The 19,440-nt window shown below is 35.0% G+C and overlaps 2 protein-coding genes across 5 annotated transcripts; both read right to left on the bottom strand.

Annotated features, from left to right (window-relative positions):
* Positions 1-726: 726 nt before the first annotated feature.
* Positions 727-6,917, bottom strand: LOC145556473 (nuclear transcription factor Y subunit A-1-like). Of its 3 annotated transcripts, none has more exons than XM_081618124.1 (7): positions 6,676-6,917; positions 5,740-6,109; positions 5,081-5,187; positions 4,830-4,898; positions 3,823-3,987; positions 1,433-1,878; positions 727-1,169 (listed from the first exon to the last, which is right to left on the bottom strand). In XM_081618124.1, the coding sequence occupies exons 2-6, from the start codon at positions 6,011-6,013 to the stop codon at positions 1,477-1,479; spliced, it is 1,017 nt and encodes a 338-aa protein (XP_081474250.1). In that variant the 5' UTR covers positions 6,014-6,109; positions 6,676-6,917; the 3' UTR covers positions 727-1,169; positions 1,433-1,476. The 3 variants fall into 3 exon arrangements, with proteins under 3 accessions (XP_081474250.1, XP_081474251.1, XP_081474252.1); XM_081618125.1 differs by having other exon boundaries at positions 5,081-5,184; XM_081618126.1 differs by having other exon boundaries at positions 5,081-5,181.
* Positions 6,918-12,384: 5,467 nt separating this feature from the next.
* On the bottom strand, positions 12,385-18,999 carry LOC145556471 (uncharacterized). 2 transcript variants are annotated; one of them, XM_081618122.1, is made up of 13 exons: positions 18,889-18,999; positions 18,717-18,784; positions 17,318-17,399; positions 15,027-15,110; positions 14,845-14,884; positions 14,713-14,758; positions 14,535-14,593; positions 14,197-14,264; positions 13,730-13,813; positions 13,472-13,591; positions 13,270-13,371; positions 13,113-13,180; positions 12,385-12,741 (listed from the first exon to the last, which is right to left on the bottom strand). In XM_081618122.1, the coding sequence occupies exons 1-13, from the start codon at positions 18,942-18,944 to the stop codon at positions 12,662-12,664; spliced, it is 957 nt and encodes a 318-aa protein (XP_081474248.1). In that variant the 5' UTR covers positions 18,945-18,999; the 3' UTR covers positions 12,385-12,661. The 2 variants fall into 2 exon arrangements, with proteins under 2 accessions (XP_081474248.1, XP_081474249.1); XM_081618123.1 differs by having other exon boundaries at positions 13,472-13,573.
* Between the last annotated feature and the right edge of the window lie 441 nt (positions 19,000-19,440).

Here is a 19,440-nt window from a genome sequence, read left to right as displayed (position 1 = left end):
TGGCTGCAATTTGCAAATTTTTCTAAATTGAAACACCTCAATAAGAAAACATAGAGCAAGGAATGAAGTTAGTATTTACTACTTCCTCCATTTCTTTTTAGTTGACACGTTTCTTTAGTCACGTTAGCCAATGCACTTATTCAATCATTAATATCTTTAATTATCGATAAGCAAAAATTATGAAAAGTTGATATTTTGAAAGTATATAACGTGACGAATGTAACAAGATCCCACATGGCTATATTTTCCATTACGTATAAAGCACAAAATACGGTCAAAGGGAGGTGTATGAAAAGTGCTAAAGTCAAAATGTGTCAACTAAAAAAAATGGAAGTAGTATTTGGTAGTAATAAACTCTTACAAGTTCAAAACATACTTATAAGGTTATGCTTTATTTGGTTTGTGCCAACCAAAATTACTGAAACTAATACTAGGTATTAGGGAAACTTAATTTCATTGAATACCAATAAAATCATAAGTTGAGATACATGAAAAGAGCATCCTTAGATATCCAACAAACGGAAATATATTTATCTTAAGAAATTACTTTGATTTTACAACATTACCTTTCAAAAAAATTTGTACATTTTGCAACGTGAAATTCCTCCTTTGTTGAGTTTCAGTGAAATATGGACCAAGGCAGACGATATATACACCACTAAAATTTATAAATAAATGACCAGAAAAATAGGGAGGATCAATAACAAGAATATGATCACTAAAAGCTTTTAAAACACCTCCTAGACCGTAATTGTCTCGCTTGTCCATGCTCCATTTAACTATATATATACACAGTGCTATACTAACTCCAACAAAGGAACACATCCAGAAAACCTATAAGAGAGGCACACCATTATCCATTATTGTTTCATCGAATCCTTCATAGTTTAAACAATAGATCCACGCACAATTTGAAATGCCAATCCTTTAAAATTCTACAAGATTAGTTCAGTACATTATACACAATAGATAAGTTGATTGTAAGAGGAGGATAAATAGGAGCAGGCAAATTACAACATAGTCCTACTACCCTGTATTTCCTCCTCCATCCCGACCCGGGTAAACCACATAAACCAAAGCCAAGAATGAGTTGCCTGGGACTCCACATACTTGGAAGGGTTACTGAACTGTCCTCCATGATTGAATGGGCCCAATACTGCTTGCATAACCTGCATCGCGACAGAAATCAAGTCAAACAAAACATAATTGCTCTAAGGGTTTCATCCTCAAGTTCCCACAACTACCGAGTTCAGAAGTAGAAGCAATTGTTCCCTATAAATAAACAGCCAACAAAATTGAAACTGCGACTATTCACATGTCAAAAGGCAAATGAAATTTAGTTTTCCAGGAAAACTTGTTAAGTAAAGTCAGTCAGACAAATATCTGAAGGACTATGAAATGAAAAACGTTAATTTTAGTATAATGTAAGTACCAGACGATAAGGAGGCAGCCGTCCCTTCAAGCATAAAGTGGATCCTACTTGACAGAAACAGCCCCATTCACCTTCATTCCTCCCTGACCATAGTTGTTTCTTTCTTCATTTGCACCAGAAAATGATAGGTATGTTGATGAAAGACCGTGAACATTAGTGCTGCCACTAGAATGTGAATCCGCTTTGTGTATGTCTGAAATCATCAAACCTCTCGATTCTTGCTGGTTCCAAGAAGAACCTGCATTTGCACAATAGGTTGTGGACAAGTGTTCAGCACGTGCTGAACCAGAGGAACATATTTGAAGGTTGGTTGCTGTATTTGCATTTGCTTTTGATGCAGCATTATTGGCATCGTTGCCATCAAGCTTCTTTGTATTGAGAAAACGGCCTCCAGCACCTCTAGCCCTTCGCAAAGCATGTACATGACGAGATTCATGAAGGTATGGCTGTAAAAAAAGGCCCCAAAAATAAAGATCAAAATTAATCCATCCAAAACCAAGACAAAAGCTTGCATCAACTACGAAGCAGCATAAATATATGATGGGGAAAAGTGAGTAAAAGTAAATTGCGCTAGTTAGCAGAAGAGACGGAAATACAACAGTAAAGTCAGAAATTAAATGACCTCAGTAAGAAAAATACCACAAAAAGAAGCACATCAAAACATTTGTGAATCTCATAGAAAAGAGCTCAACCCAAGCCAACCTTAAGTAAATGAGAGTGGTTGGCAAACCTTCTAGGAAGGAGCCCCCGCCCACACCTAAGCTAGTAACCACAGCTAGCAGGCCTCGTCAACGCCAAGACAAGCAAAATATTCATCTCATTTACTATAGCAAAAACCTTTCTCTATCCTGACTACCTAATTTACTCCCTAAAAAACAATTAATTCTATGTATAATAGTACATCGATTGCATATTTACCTATCTCCCTATCAAAGAACAAAGAACTAATTCTATGTCTAATAATGCGTATAACAATGGAAACCAAAGTAGCTGCAATGCAATGCCCATGATATTTGATTGATCAAGGCAAACACATTACTATGTGCGAGGGGTTTAAAGCATGCATATCATGCATTAAAATCTGAGAAACAACACTTCCAATGTCATACATGAAGTTGTGAAGTAAATCATGTCTTGGTGAAACCATCTCCAAACTTGACAAAATACAGCAGGAAAACCAGAATTTAAAAAAAAAAAAAATAGACTGACAATTATTTCATAATGATGAAAAGAAAACAGTAAAAGCAACGAGGATGACAAGCATTTCTATAATATCTCCATCATAAAGCCTTGAAATGGTATTTTGGGTTCAGTATGACATCATGTGTGGATCCTTTAGACCCCAGGATGCTTTTAGGAGATGTGAAAAAGTTCATCAGCTTATGGAGAGGGCCTCAGAGATACAATAACCTTTGTTTAGGCAAAGAGTCTAAGATCTAGTGTCAAATAGGTGTGCTAAGTGTCTGAAAGATTCTGCTTGAAGTTTGGGAAGAATCCCATCCAATTTCAGCAGATAAATTTCCTAACTGTGGAAAGGTTCTCACCACATTTGCTTGAATCACCCCAAACCCATCCTTCTCTTGATGATGAATCATCCCCGGAACTTAAGTACATAAAATCAGCTTCAAAGAAAGCCAATCTGTTCATCATTAATGAAGCAATATGGAGCAGGAGATATAGCCTAACTTTAAAGCCTGAGTTCAACTATAGTGGAGATGAAAATGGGTAGTTACAAGCTTATTGCGTAAAAAATTTAATGGAGGGAGTATAATCAGGATACAACTTCCGTATATTCTAATGTCCAAATCCTCAATACCATCAATATTTTTCTTTGTAATCAAGCAGCATCCTTTAATTAAGTTGGGGAGTGAATCCAATATAATGAAAACGCACTACACTGCATGCAAAGGGCTGTAACATATAGGTTTAGTGATGACATATGATCAAACAAAAATGGATTTAGAGGAGCAAATGATGATAAAAACCTTCAGATTAAGAAACAGGAAACTATGTTAATCATATTCCTACAATTACCAAGAAAGTCCAACTATCAATTAATGTGAGTCATAGGCTCATAGCCACATGAGAAGATGACAACATTGACAACTATTTCAGACAACAGAAAACCAAACTGCAATATCACATTATGAAGGACGATTCAGTAAAAGGAATAAAGTAGACGAGCAAAATTATGTGAAGATTTCATCAATTAGTTAACCAAAAGTAGATGAGAGACTAGACAGTACAGGTCTAGTCTCCTGACACTGAGCCTGTTCTCGGCCTTCCTATGCCCCAACAAAAACAAATTGAGAGAAAGAAGCAAAAGTCAAATGCAGCAGTAAAATATAAGTAAATTGATTGTAACTATATATATGTGAAAGCACACGTACCTTCCTAGCTTTGATAACTTTCTTTTCCAACTCAGCTTTAGCACGTGACTGCCTGCGCCTTAGAATTCCATGATACTGCTTTGCGTTAACATAAACAGGTTCTTCCTCCATTGCAAGGGGCAGAGGCATCCTACTCTGGTGCAATCCATACAGTTGAGGAATCACCTAAGATAATACGAGTGGAAAAGAGAATATTTACTGAGGTATTTCCACACATTAAGTGATTGTACATACCATAAAAAAGGGGACAACCTGGTTTACCTATCATTCAATAATCCATATAACCTTTTCAAAACAGAAAATTAACAAATTATACACCTATACTACATAAATTATCCTTCTTGTTAACCTCAGCCAAAGTAGATAAGAGGTCATAAAGCCAATCATATAAACTTCTATGCCTAGTATTTAAAAACCCAACCCATGGCACCACATGTCACCTCCTTTGACCTTTTCCTTTTTATGCTTTTTGATATTTTAGTGTAATCTCTATTTCAATAGGTATATGTCTAATGATATTACTTTCAGATTTCTTATGATTTAGAGTGCTAATTCACCCTCTTACCTGAAATAACTAATTTGAACTGTTTTTTACTTAACTTAATTGAATTAACAAAACTTATCTTATATGTACTTACTTTGTAAGTAGAAATAAGGTAATCCCTTAATAACCATTAGCAGAACAGAACTTATTTGAACTTATATTTCGTGAAATAAGCGGAAATAAGGTGAAGGACAAAACCTTAATATCTTTTACAAAGTATTTAATTTAAAAAATTAAAAATAAAAAATTACTCCGTAATAATAACTTTTTTCCAGTTTAAGTTTGCATGCCACACAAGCCAAAAGGCTATTTAAAATTCACAAGAAAAATCATATTCTCAACTCAAGTCCTAATGCCAAAATATAAATAACCATAATTCGGCATAATACAACTCAAAATCTAAAAACAGACCCAAGAGGCAAGGTCACAGTTGTCGATGGGCATAAAACACTTCCAAACATACCTGTTGTACTTGAGCGTAAGACATAGCTCCAGCATAAGTTGGATCCTGGAATGGGTATGATGTCATAGCCTGCCAAAGTAAAAGGGTTCAAACATAAATCAGATATTTGTGACCCAAATTCTACAATTAACACCAACATTATCATACAGCCATAATCATCTAGTTTATCAGGACAGACCAACATAATCATAGTGAACTCCTACACAGGTTCACAAGTCAATCTTTAGAGGAACTTAGGGTGAGATTCTTACAATTGAATGGCCAACAAATTCCATTTGAGGATTCGACTGTTCTCCAAGATTTTGTGGCATTGAAGATGGCACTTGTTTGGTCTCTTGTGTGTTATCCCTCTCTGCTTCTTAAAACAAAAAATAATAAAACGTGTAAGTACCTCCCATAAGACAAAGCAAAAGGAAATCTTAAGCACTAAAAATGTTTCTCCCATCTACATTGAAAAATGCACATCAAATTTATTCCACCACACCCCACTCCCATTGAAATTTAATACAACACAAAATCCAACTCATCTGCTCCCAATGATAGGATGCAAAAAGTAAAGGAGCCCTCAATAGCAGTCCCCACCCCCACCCCCCTGCTTTCAGCCCCCTCTTAATAGAGAAAACAAAGGAGATTTCGAGTTATATGCAAAATTCAAGTGTTATTTCTCTTAAGTTTTAGGCTGCTTCACATGGCAATATTGTTACTTCAGAATACTGTACAACTGCAGTCATTATATTCAATAAAACCTTATTCACATCATCCTATCGATATGATCTTATCCACATCCATCCTACTATCAATATGTAAAGATGGCAACAAACATCATAAGATCACTACAATATACTCTTGGAACAAGATTAAAAAAAAGACAACTAAGTATCACAGCACGCGTAGAAAAATAGATGCATACCCGATTGAGGGGCCAATGCAGTGTGGATCTCTCTATAAACACTAGCTCCAGTGTCCTGCATCCCATTGATTTGCAATGAAAAAGGGCCAGCCAAGGAAGAACCATTTACTGGCTCCCCACTAGACGATCGAGTGGAAGAATCATTCGAAGCTGAAGTAGGAGAGACACCATTGTTATTCAGACCGCGCCACCATGGCTGTCCAAACATGTTTTGAGGTTTGCCTCCTCCATCGACTTGGAACCGATCTTCCACATTTCCAGCATTAGAGGGCATTATATCTCCCCAAATTAGGTTACCCAATACTTTCTAAACTCAAGATCTACAGACTTTATGATCAGTAAAACTAAAAGCAACTCAGAAAATAATGTCCTGAAAAAGTCAAGATAAAATCCTAAATTAATTTCAACAATAGTAATAGTTTTCTAAAAAAAATTAGCAGAAAGAAAGCTAGGAACTTTAACATGTTACATATCAAATGGATAACCTAAAAAAGTCAATAATTTATAGTAGTTCCTTGCTGTAATTAAATCCCTAAACATGAAAATCAGCAAGATTCAAATTACAACAGAAGAAATCAGAGAAAGCAAAATCAAATCTAGTTAATTAATAATTAGATGATTAATCACAATAGGGCATCAAACAAATTTCCAAAATCCTTACCTACCAACTACACCATGTTAATCTGAAGAACAAAACATTGAAAAAAAAAAAAAAAGAGTAGAACTTGTTCCATGAATTAATTGAATAAGAAATTACATAACCCATAAATAAAATTCAGAAAACAATCCTAAAAAGTAAGCAGAAAAATAGAATAATCAAGGGATTATAATAACAGAAATTGGGATCAAACCCCAGAAAAAAGGAAGAAAAGTAAAAGAAAAACAGTAGTTAGTAAACAAAAGTCAAGAGTAAGAAAAGAGAGAGAAAGAGCTTACAGGTGGGACTGAAGAAAGCAGAAGAAGTTGGAGAATTCCCAGAAAACAGAGAGAAAGAAAAGGAAGAAGAAGAAGATAAAGATAAAAAGGGAAGTGAAGAATTAAGAGTGATGTGTTGGGTAACTTTGCATCCTTAAGAGAGACAACACCACCAACATCGGAGAAACTATCAACTTGCTTATTGTTTTCAGAATTCAGATTCATACACACAAATTGCTCTTCTGCCAGATATTAACCCCTTTTTCTTTTTCCTTTTTTTTTATTTTTGTTTTTATTCACTCTATTATTAATTAAAATAATAGATAAATAGATGGATGAGTAAATAATAATTGGTTTTTTTTTTTTTTTTTTTTTTTTTTTTTTTTTTTTTTGGTGTACACGCAAGAGTTGTTCTATGCCCTTGCTGTCCTTTTTAACCAATTTTCTATAATCTTCTTCTTGCATTTCATTTTTATTTTAAGTGCTTAGTCATCCGTATTACACCCGTATCATTTTTAAGTGTTTTGTCACTATCTTAATGATAAGGAATTATGGAGGGTCTTGATCAGACATCAACCCTTACAATTTTATTGGTTTAATATTTAGGTTAAACACTTTAAAATAGAGGAGAGTAATTAGTATTTGCTAGTCAAACACTACCCTAAATACCCTCATTTGATAGTATTAAAACCCTAAAACTCTAGAATATGAGGTAAAATCGTAAGAGTCTTATCAAGCTATTGTTGGCTTCTTATCCATATTACTTGCGAACGGTATCACTTATCACCTTGCTACTCCGTACTAATATGTCCGATAATTACACATTTATTACCCATAGTTAGTTTCTTATTTTAACCCTTTATTTGACTTCACTTTTATTGATTATAATAATTTTAATAAAATACAATGATGAGAGATGTCAAAGCTATTCGAATACATTATAGTCATGTAAACGTATACAAATAACACAATTAAAGAACATTTATTATCTTATACACATACGACATACCCTTTTAATCATTTTAAGCGGTGTTTCGAAGAGATGGATTTCATCCAAATTATCGTAATTTTGAACTCTTACAAAAAAAATTTATTATAGTAAATTTTAAGTTCTATACACTAAAACCAATAGAATTAAATAATATATGTAACTCTATTATATATCCAGCGGTATTTAAAATCAAAAGGAGTTTTCTTATTAAAAATAAATAAATAAAAATCAAAAGGGACTAAAAGTGTTCATACAATTATACAAACTCAATCCTTGTTGCAATGGCATCCCATGTGCTTGCTTGCTATGAGTTGTCAATTTCTGTAGCAGGGAAAATTGATTCCTTGCTCATGCGCTTCTTTTGGGCACACTCGGACAACAAAGGCATGCACTGGGTAAACAAGGATACCATGCATCTTCCTCGCGAATTGGGGGGCTTGGGTATTCGCTGCTTGTCTTCCTTAAATAAGGCGTTTTTAATGAAACAGGTATGGAGAATCGTTACCAACCCGCAACTTCTAGTCGCCAGAGTCTTCGGTGCTCGCACAACATTTCTGTCCAACATAGATAGCACTCGGCCTCGGTACTCTGGTCGGTATTCTTTTGGCCTTCGGGGGTTACTAAAGGCGGACACTCTTTTGAAACAGGGTTGTAGTTGGAAAATTGGAAACGGTCAATCTACTCTAGCTGGCTCTGCTAAGTGGGTCAATGGGGGCATTCCAGAGTTCAAACCTGGAATTCCTCTGCCAAATGGCGCCCCACATACTGTCAGTTTTTTCATCAACCATCAAACGATGGGATGGGATGATACTAAAATTGTTGATTTGTTTGTTCCTGCGGATGCTTCTGCTATCCTAGCAATGGAGCTCCCTGATACTACTCAAGATGATTTCTGTTACTGGGCGGGTACCCCTGCTGGAAAGTACTCGATTAAGAATGGCTATGCAATGCTTCAATAACAGCTTTCTCCTTCTTCTACACCTTCTGCTACTGACTCCTTTTGGAAGGTTCTTTGGTCTCTTCAGTTGCAATCTAAATGGAAGTTGTTCTTATGGAAGTTGTTACATCGTGCTCTAGCGGTCAAGGTTGAACTCAATCACAGAGGAGTTCCGATTCAAGATGTTTTCTGTGACCTTTGTAGTACGGAACCAGAGGATTTACAACACCTTTTCAGGATGTGCAGTAATGCGCGATCGATTTGGAGGGGTGGATGCCTTGGCATTCGCTCAAAATTTAATGGAGACCTTTCTCTCTCAGATTGGATCCAAGAATATATCCGACTTTTTATGAGTCAGGATGGCCCTTCAAGTACTCGCTTAGGTACCTTCATCGGTACGCTTTGGACCTTGTGGTTATGTCGTAATTCTAGAGTCTTTAGGGAATCATCGGCGTCTCGGCCTTTTGATTCGATGTTTGCGGAGGTCATGGAGAATCATTCTATCTTTGTCAACTCTAATAGCATTCCTGTTATTGCGGAGGCTAATGGTGGTGCCTCTTTTCCGCCTGGGTTTTACAGGGCTCAGCTTGGCCTGCACCCCCATGAGAGGAGTTTAGTTTCTCTTCAAATAGACGGCTCCTGGTTTAAAGATTCTCTACAAGCTGGAATGGGTTGGTGCATGGATAATGAGGATCCGCTGGATGATCGGATTACTGGAGGTAGCAACTACGGGGTTTGCTCCTCTCCTTTACAGGCGGAGGCATTAGCTTGCTTGTATGGGCTTCAATGGGCTTTAGATTGTGGGGTTCTGTCTCTTACGGTTTTTACTGATTCATATAATCTTGTCTCCGTGCTTCGTGGAGAGGGTCAGGGTAACATCGCTTATAAATGGCTTATTCGGAGAATTTTGCAACCTGCGTCACGCTTCCGGGTATGTGGTATTCATAAGGCGGATCGCGTCCACAGAGCTCACCAAATTGCTAGAGAAGCGGCAATTCACTTGATTTGTTTTAATATTAATATGTAGTTGTTTGTATCCTTTGTCAAAAAAAAAAAAAAAAAATTATACAAACTACAACTCTACAAGAACCTATAGTAGATTATAAATTTAATAAGGAGGAAAACGACAATGGCACCCAAAGTCCCAACTCTGAGATTGAGATAAATAATGAAAAATTGTGAATATTTACAGCATACAACGAACCTACCTATATTGAATTTTCTTAAAAGTAGTGCTACCAATATTGCTCTCATGATTTAGACTTTAGATCATCACTAAACCTTTTCAACTTATTATAGTATTAATGTAATAAACAATTTTTTTAAATGACTATGTGTTACCTCTGACTATTCTTTATTATGTTAAGATTACCTTTTCAAGTATATAGTAATGCATGTATATTGGTGGTGTTGTATACTTTAGACACCACATAATTTTATTTTATTTTTTTAAAAAAATAAAAACTACCCTATCAAGCCAAAATCCTACACATCTTAACTTGACTCGAATTAGGAAATTAAACACTTTGAAAGTAACAAACTTATAATCCACATATATGTTATACAATTAAAAAAAATAAAAAACCGAGGATTTAGGAGATGGAGGAGAAGCGATGGGGTTTGATTCCTCATCTTTCCTAATCAGCTAATCTTGTGATAGGGTGAGGGTTCTCCCTATAATAATTTATTGTTAAAAAATACAATAAAGAAAAACCACGTTCCCATGCTTTTGACAGAAGTAATGAAGAAGTAACAACCAATATGCATGTATACAATTAAGGTATAAAAACAATATTAGGGAGTAAGATAGTAAGACCTAAATAGAAATAATATGCAAGAGTGTTGTAAAAGGGAGGAAGTACAAAGAAAGTGTACAATCATTGTACATTATTCCCATCAAGTTGGTTGCCACGGCACCACGTGTCATAGGAATACATGATCATTTAAGGTGGGCTAGCACATACAACAACGTGCCACGTGTTGATGAATTCAAACGCACAGCTGTCGTCTCACTAGAAGCAGAGTAAAAATAATGAGTCAAGCCCAAGTTAAGATAAGGTAGTCGGGGAGACGGCGTAATGTCTCAAACATAGGTAGCATTTCTACCAATAACTAAAAACACTTCTTCAATACTACTGAGTAAGTAAAGTATGTATCAAGAGCACGTGTTAAGTGTAGGGGTAAAAGTTCAGTTTACGAATCTAAATTAGTTCGGTTTTGAATTTCTCAAATTGGATGCAAACTACTTCATATTCGGTCTAATCAAATCTAAAACGTTTTATATTCTTTTAAAATTAAATCCAAACCGAACAAAAATTTATTAGCATAATAAATGACAAAAACAACTTCGAAATATACAAATAAGTTTTAATAGCAGGTTAGCACCATTGCAGCAACTCAACAAGGTAGCACTACCATTTGCAAGGATTGTAGACTAAGGACTTGTTCTCTTTAACTTAATTTCAGTTCAATTTAGTTCATCTTCAATCAGTTCAGTTAAGAACCTAATTTCCTTCTCTCATAAACTATTAAGTTCAGTTCATTTCATTTCAGCTCCAATCACTTCAGTTCAGTAAATCAGTTTAGGCCCTAAGAACTGAATGTTGAGTGGCCAGAAGGGGTGAGAGAGCAGAGACGTTACATGAGAGGGAAACTAAAAAGGGACAATGAGAATTAGGGTTTTTTCTTATAAGTTTATATTATTGGGGCTTGGAGACATATTTGGATATGCGATATTTGGGTTTGCTAATGTAATTCGATTTTCGGTTAAAAAAAAAATTCAAGCTGAATCCAAATCGCAATTCATATTTTATATTTATTCAAATCGAATTTAAAAAAAAAATCCGAATTACTTTCACCCTTAGCTAAGTGGATAGCTAAGTGGTGGTCACTTAGGTTATGTTCTCTTCCGCTTATTTTCATTTCAGTTCAGCTTTAATCAGTTCACTTTAGTTCTCATCTTAATTTCCTTTTCTCATAAAATATTCAGTTCAATTCAGCTTCAACAAGTTCAGTTCAGCTTATTTCAGTCAATCGGAACAGACCCTTAGTCACAATTCGCAGCTCATACCAGAATTCTAGAAAACTACTAAACTACCTCTCTGTTAAGTTTGTACTTTCCTTTCCTTTATCATTGCATTAATATTGTCTACTTTTAAATTTTAACCCCTTTTAAACTGAATTGCATTATTGTAACATGAATGCCACTTCCATACAAATTTATACAGTAAACTTTACCATCACTGTCAACTATAATCACCTACCAAACGAATCATCAAGTCTAGATTCTCGAGAAAGCCCCTTATAAGAAGTTAAACTCATGAACTTAAAACTTTCGTTGAAATTCAGGTCATTTCAGTCATCTTCCCATCATGTATGGATATTTAATCATAAACCATTACTATTTTAGTTTATAAATTAGTTTTTGGAGATGATGATGTCATGTACGAAGTTAGTAGTTACAGTAGTACACATATAAAATGAGTTAAGTGTTAAGTGCATATAAAAGAGATGAGCATAGTGGTGGAAAAGACTAAGATTAGGCCACAAGCAAATGTTTGCTTATCCATAAATCCATCGACAAATAATGGCAAGGCCAAAGGTTAATTGATGATGGTGACAATCGTATGTCATGTCAACACCACCACTCACAAATTAAAGTCACAACTACTTTTATTAATGTTAACCTAATCACTAATTATCTCATGGAACCGTGCACATCCGCAAGATGACGTCCGATGACGCCGATACCACACAATAACCATTATTCATTCATAAGCATTCCTTATTTGCACTTAAGCACTCATTCATAAGCATTCCTTAATTGCACTCAAGTAAGCATCGCTTTATGCCTAAAAGGGAATGGCTACATAAAACATAAATTAGCCCCTTAATGTATTACATCTAATCTCCGAGAAAATTGGATTTTTAATCATGATTTGCAGGCACACAACCACCATGGTACATGATTGTACAATAGAAATTGTCCACTGGTTATGATACAAATCAAAACATAATACAGTACACCTTATAACAATATTTACAATTTACAATAGTAAAATTCAGACTCCGCAGGAACATCACGGGAACATTCCCTCCATAAACTCATCAAAGTTTTCATCATCTTCGTTATTTGCACCCGAAACTAAGGCCCTTTTTCCTGTGAGTTTAATAGGAACTCGAGCAATGAATTTCAAACAACAAAATGATACTTAAATGACAAGCTTAAGAACAAGATGAATCACAGGCAGAAATGCCTGGATGGTATATTTCTTAGGCCTGGCTATACTATTGGTCTGGCTTCAGTTTCTAACATCAGTTCAAGGTTTTCTAATACGTGTTGCCTCATACTGCTAAGTATTGAGCCTGCCTAATGTGGTTGCAAAGCAACAGATGATTTGTGCAGCGTTATAGCAAGTTGGAAATATATCAGTTGAGTGTAGAGTATGACAAGACAACTATGAAGCCGGACGCAAATAACTGGAAAAGCTGATATAGCAATCAATAATAATAAATCAACAAGTTTCGAACCTTTTTTCTTTCCATCATTGCTCCTTTCAACCTCTTCATCAGTAGTGTCACCGCTGCTAGATCTTTCCCTATAATCAAATGATATATATGCCCATGAGAGACGGAAGAAATTGTTCCTTCAAAATTACATATGAAATCATATAGAACTTTTTATTACCTTCGTCTCTTGGAGTTTTCTTTATCCCTAGACTCTGACTTTGTTCTGCCTTGGTCTATGTTATCTTCCTCATCCACCTCTTCATCACTTCTAGGTGCTTTCCTATAACAAAGACCAAGTAATACATGCCCATCAGCCCATGATAGATAGAAGAAACTGCGCTACTGAAACTACATATGAAAGCATATAGAACTTTAATTACCTTCGTCTCCCGGAGCTTTCTTTATCCCTAGGTTCTGACTTTGTTATGCTTTGGTCAATGTTATCTTCCTCATCCACCTCTTCATCACTGCTAGGTGCTTTCCTAACAGAATCCAAGTAACTGCATCAGTTAACCTCATAAATTCATAATAACTGTCGTATGTCTGTATGTACGAAATAGTAAATTGAAAACAGCCTCTGTAGACATATAGATTTAAGAAAAACAGGTCAAAACCGATAACTGTTTCTTCTATAATACCTGTTTCTTTTTTTATCTTCTCTCTGTTGCCTTTCTAACTGCTCCCTTTCTCTATTTCTTCTATAGTGGAGCTTTTCTGCACACCTATATGGAGTAAATCAGTAGCAAATAGAGTATGCTATAGTTAGTACATACAGTTATATGGAGTAAAATGAAGACAAGCTTGAAAAAATAAATTACAATGACAATAAAAAAGTGTCACAAAACATCCAGTACAACCTCCTTCCATAACTACATGACTATTAATGCATGGTAGACCACAGCCAAAATTTTCAATTGCATTAATTGATGAATTTCTTGAAAAACAGGGAGACAGCTAGTTTTATAGGAGACCAATAAGAAGCATGCGTTGATAAGATGATTTGTTATGGCATCATTCCAAGGACATTGACATGGTCAACCAATCATTTAAGTGCATTGCCATATTTAAAGCACAAGCAAAACGAATCTTCATACAAGGAACTAACCTCTCACATGTTACTAGTTTGACAAGAGCTTGCTTGCTTTCCCCTGCCTCAAAATAAGAAAAATTTACCTGAAAGACAAGAAGCAAAAAAATATGAGATATGCACAAGAGAGTTTACATTGAAGGAAAAACTTAACAAAAATGCACAAGAGAGAGAGAGATCTGCAATTCTGATTAATTTAAGGGGGAAACATGGATAATCTGAGAATTTTGTCAAGAAAAAAACCCACTCATTAAAATAGTGATGTTTTAACTGTGCATTAAGGTCTTTAAAAAACAGGATTCGATGATGAACAAATTATTATACTACGTATAACCATTGATAAATTAAGTACTCACCTCAAAGCTAGCTAACCCATTTTTTTCATCACAATGCTTGTTACCACAAATGAACTGCCCTGACAAACAAGAAAACTGGTTACTTTCACAAACTTCGGTTCAGTGAAAAATTCCTAATAGTCACTTCTTCAGGAATAAGGAGTTATGAAAGAAGCGTAAACAAGCATTTTCAATAAACCTTTTCCAGATATGACTTCTTTTTCTGTTCTCCACCTCAAGCCAATCTGTAAAAGAGAATATATTCGTAATCAGAAAGAACATTGAAACTGGTACCAAGTATGTACACCACATTACTACCAACTCCATGTACCTTGCCACTCTTATATTTTGTCATATCAGCTATGCAATATCTACAATGAGTCAAGGCTTTCGACAAAACAAGTGAACAACCATCTATGCATTTACATGTCTTACAAGCTAAATGTCAACAAAAGATGATTCAAAATATGTAGTAAAATTGGAATCAAGTAATCTCTTCATAGACAAGGATACTCTTTAAAGAGCTTATCATAGTACCGCTTGACCAGCCTTTGCTCCCAAGCTGTGTCCATGTCATCTTCTTCAGTGCGTATAAACCTTAAACAATTCCAGAAAATAGATTTTATACCAAAAGGCCAAACTTAACAAGAGAAAAGAATTATGCAGAAAGAAATTCAGCAATATGATCACAGCATATTGATTGTGAATTTGTGACATTATGTTATTAAATATGGCCAAAGGTAAGTGGCACAGAATGCAGCCTCAAAAAGACAGTAGCACAAATGAATTAAGAAAGTCGGCCACTTTATTAAAGAAAATGGTTATATTAAAAATAGCATAAATTTAAGAGTGCCTCAAATAGTCAAGAGAGCATGTTTATAATGTTCATTGTTTTATGAAAAGTTACATCTATGGAAAAAGCAAACTGCATTGCAGCAACAAATTAACAATGTTTAACTTTAGCATATAGCGTACAGAGGTTTCCTCAAAGAATACCACATTTTGATGTCAATAAATTTCCCTGTCAAAGAGAAACCACATTATATGACAACTTCAATTTTCATTCCTTGAGATCTGCATCACCCCCAAACACTTTATTCACTGGTGAAAAAGCTTACAGTATCCTATTATTTCCTATCCCTGTAAATATACATTTTTTTTTTCTTCAATATAGAAATATGCCCCCTTTTATAACTTAAAAAAACAGCAGAATTTTATTTTTGATTTCATCAACACCCCTCCTGCTTCCACCCTTTTCCTCCTCAAAATAAGTAAACAAATAAACAAAAAATAATCTAAATTTCAACTTGATGCCAAAAACCAAGAATCCTTGTCAATCACCACTGATACCTGCAGTCATACACAGGCAAGAGAAAGAACATTCTCATCTTTTGTGGACATTCATGGATTCACCCCATAAGATTTGACCCTAAGTCGGTAATCATAGGTAGAACCCATCCTTGCAAAGTCTTAAGTTTCCAAAATCATGCTAAATATTCCTTTTTTCAAAGTTTTGAAGCCATTTCACTTAAGGCTCCATCTCAACTTCGATACAACTTTTTCTTGTGTGTGGGTTGGGGAGGTGTTGACTTCTGAATGAAATAGCAGAATAAAATATGTGAGAACTAGAATGTCATGGATCTAAGTAACCCGCACACCAATCAGGGGTCAAACCTCAACTTGGGTCAAACCCAGCCTGGTCAACCACCTTTAGTGGTGTATACGAGGCACAAAGGGAGGAGCAAGCATGGGCAGCAACAAGCAACAGCAGCAGGGGGCATTTCTTAGCAACAAGACAAACTCCATTAAGGAGAAGAGAAGCAAAGGAAGGCAGCTAGTTTCTTTGTGTTCTATTTATGCTTTTCTAAATAAGCCTAGTATCACATGTTAGCCTTAAGGCCAACTTGACCATTTTAGTATAAGTATGGTAGTTTGAGTAGTGGGAAGATTAGGCAGAAATTGAGTGAACCTGTTGAGAGACTTGTAGCCTCAAGCTACTAGAGAGATTTGTAGCCTAAAGCTACTGAGAGATTCATAACCTCAAGTTATGACTATCCTTATGTAATTCAACCTTTAATCAATCATATGTTCAAGCTTTTAGCCTTAAATTAATATTAATCGTGCTTAATTAATCAGTAGAATTCAGTCTATAACATAGAAGATATGGACACTGGTGTGAGCATATAGCAGGATTTACATATTAATCGTGCTTAATTAAATCAGTAGAATTCAGTCTATAACATAGAAGATATGGACACTGGTGTGAGCATATAGCAGGATTTACATTTTTCCACAGTCCACACACACACACGGGTAAGGCTAGTTTTATTATTTCGTATAGTCTCTTTTACCATGTGTCTATGTTCTAAACCAGACTTTTACATTTAGCTAAAAACGGTATGCTGTATACAATTATAGGCTCATACCATCGAATCAATAAAAATAAATGTAATAAGAAAAGCTGGAAGCTAGAAGCACAAAAATAAAAGAGTACAAGGCAAACAAGTGTTGTGGAAAGTAGAAAATAATTCAAAGCTCACAAGGAGTAGCTATTAACATTTTTATTGCATAAAGTATATCACAATAAGCCAAACAAAACTAAATCACAAAGCACCAGTGATAAAAGAGATTATGCATCATAAAAAAAAAATCAAATAGGACCATTAAACAAAACTAAATTACAAAGCACCAGTGATAAAAGAGATTATGCATCATAAAATAAATATCAAATAGGACCATTAAGAAGAAAGACACTGAGCTACCAGTCTGCAGAAAGACAAGGAGAATTGAGAAGCATTACATACCGATATCCCTCTCTCAGGGCATCGTTATCGGTTTTAATATATAACTTCTTATCTGCAGGTCTTTCTTTCCCATAATACTTGACTGCACAAGAGAAAACAAGTCTTTTACTATGCTTAAAAACAAATATACACGAAAGAGGGAGAGGGGTAACTTTATGTGAACTATGATCACCATAACTCACATTGTGGAAACTAAAGACAATGCAGACAATTCATATACATCATCAATGTGGAAAATAATAGCCATAATTCACATCTAGAACCTTATTTTGTGTTTATTAAAAGAGCCATCACCACATGACATATTGACAGGTATTGAGCTATATATACAGATTACACCTGTTTAGAAGGACCTTTGTCAAGCATGCATTTACATTATTCTAAGAACTTGTTCATAAGATGCATGGGCCAGCTAAATTATTCCTTTCGTTTTAAGCGATATTCCGCCAAAGCAAAGAAGCTATCCAGTTAATAAAGAACATAAAACTCAGGCCATTTTGTATGAACAAATAAAGTGAAGCATCCGACAGACCAACAGTGTAAAAATCATATTTCAAGATGAAAATGCAATCACCATTCTCCTCTTTAGGACTTCCATTGACCCCAAATTCCCTTTGATCGAATACCAACAAGGCAACAATATCACAGCGGTTGAAAAAAGGTAGATTCAATCTTTAAATACACAATAGGCCTCCAGTTCTCCATTGACCGCCTTGGGATCTTCTATAGAAAATAAAAAAGGAAGGTTCTAGTTGCAAGCAATACAATAGTCTAGATAAACTTTACAGCCCATTTCATAAATGGTCTTAAATTTTTGGCTTGGCAATAAGTTTGTGTGCACTACGTAATTACCTACGACTAAATTTTGGAGGGAATGTTACCAACAAGTAAGCAACGGTTGTACGAATGATTGTAGCCCCCAACCTCCTTAGTGGAGAGGACTGTTCACCATTCAATTAGTTTAGGGCACCATGATCTGGCAAGTAAAAATGCTACTTTAAGTACACATGTCATGGTGCCCAACTTCTACAGAAGAACATTACTGTCCCTAAAACCTAATTGTAAACCATTAATCAGAGATTCCAATTGATATTGCAAAATAAAAACAATTTTTTCTTCAGAAGTTTTCAAGCTAGAATTAAGTTAATTATAGCTTCTTGAGTCGATTAATTCCAATCCCAAATACCTAAAACCTAATCCAATCCGACAAAAATATAACGGTATAAAATATCGATTGATTCCAATCCCAAATACCTAAAACCTAACTTAATTCAACAACAAAATAATCGCAGAAATACATCGATTGAATCCAATCCCAAATACATAAAACCTAAATTAATTCGAAAATACAATAATGTCAGAAAAATTATTAAAAATGGAGTGAGTATAAGAATAATACCATAATCATTTAAGAATTTCTTGTGTTTATCGTAGGCGTTGAGGCCTTTGATATGAGCTTGATAATGCCTGAACAAAAACATCCATCCAAATGCAACGATTAAAATTAATTAATAGATAAATAAATAAAAATTGAATGATTGAAAAAGATAAGGGAGATGGAAAGTACTTACTGTTTTCTTTCTTCTCTGTCGAAAATCGCAGATTTCAAAGAACTGAAGGATGCCATTGATGGAGGTGATACAATACTGGAGAAGGAAGATGGGTTTTGAGTCTGTATTCCAAAAAAAATAAAAATGGAGATAGATAAATGGGTCTATCTATTGGGCCTAACATAAACAATGTGGCCTGTTATTTTCACATTTTTGTAATGTGAGTTTGGTTTTCAATTCGGGTTTCGGGTCCGTTGCTAAATTATTGTATCTATATGAGTCGTAACTTGAATTTTATTATTTTTGGGTAGGGCCTGTTCTATTTAACTTAATTTCAGTTCAATTCAGCTCAACTCCAAATAGTTTAGTTCAGCTCAGCTCAGCTCCAAATAGTTCAGTTTAGTTTAGCTCTTAATTTACTTCTCTCATAAACAATTTATTTCAATTTTCAATAAATCGGATTCAGCTTAATTTCAGTTCAGTTCAGTTCAATTTAGCTTCAATCAGTTCAGTTCAGTTCAGTTCCTAATTTTCTTATCTCATAAACAATTCAATCCAATTCAGGTCTAATTA

The sequence above is a fragment of the Chenopodium album genome, chromosome 8, assembly GCF_948465745.1.
Source record: "Chenopodium album chromosome 8, dcCheAlbu1.1, whole genome shotgun sequence".
Taxonomy (NCBI): domain Eukaryota; kingdom Viridiplantae; phylum Streptophyta; class Magnoliopsida; order Caryophyllales; family Amaranthaceae; genus Chenopodium; species Chenopodium album.
Note: the sequence above shows the minus strand (reverse complement) of the source record. Positions and strands in the feature narration are given on the sequence as shown.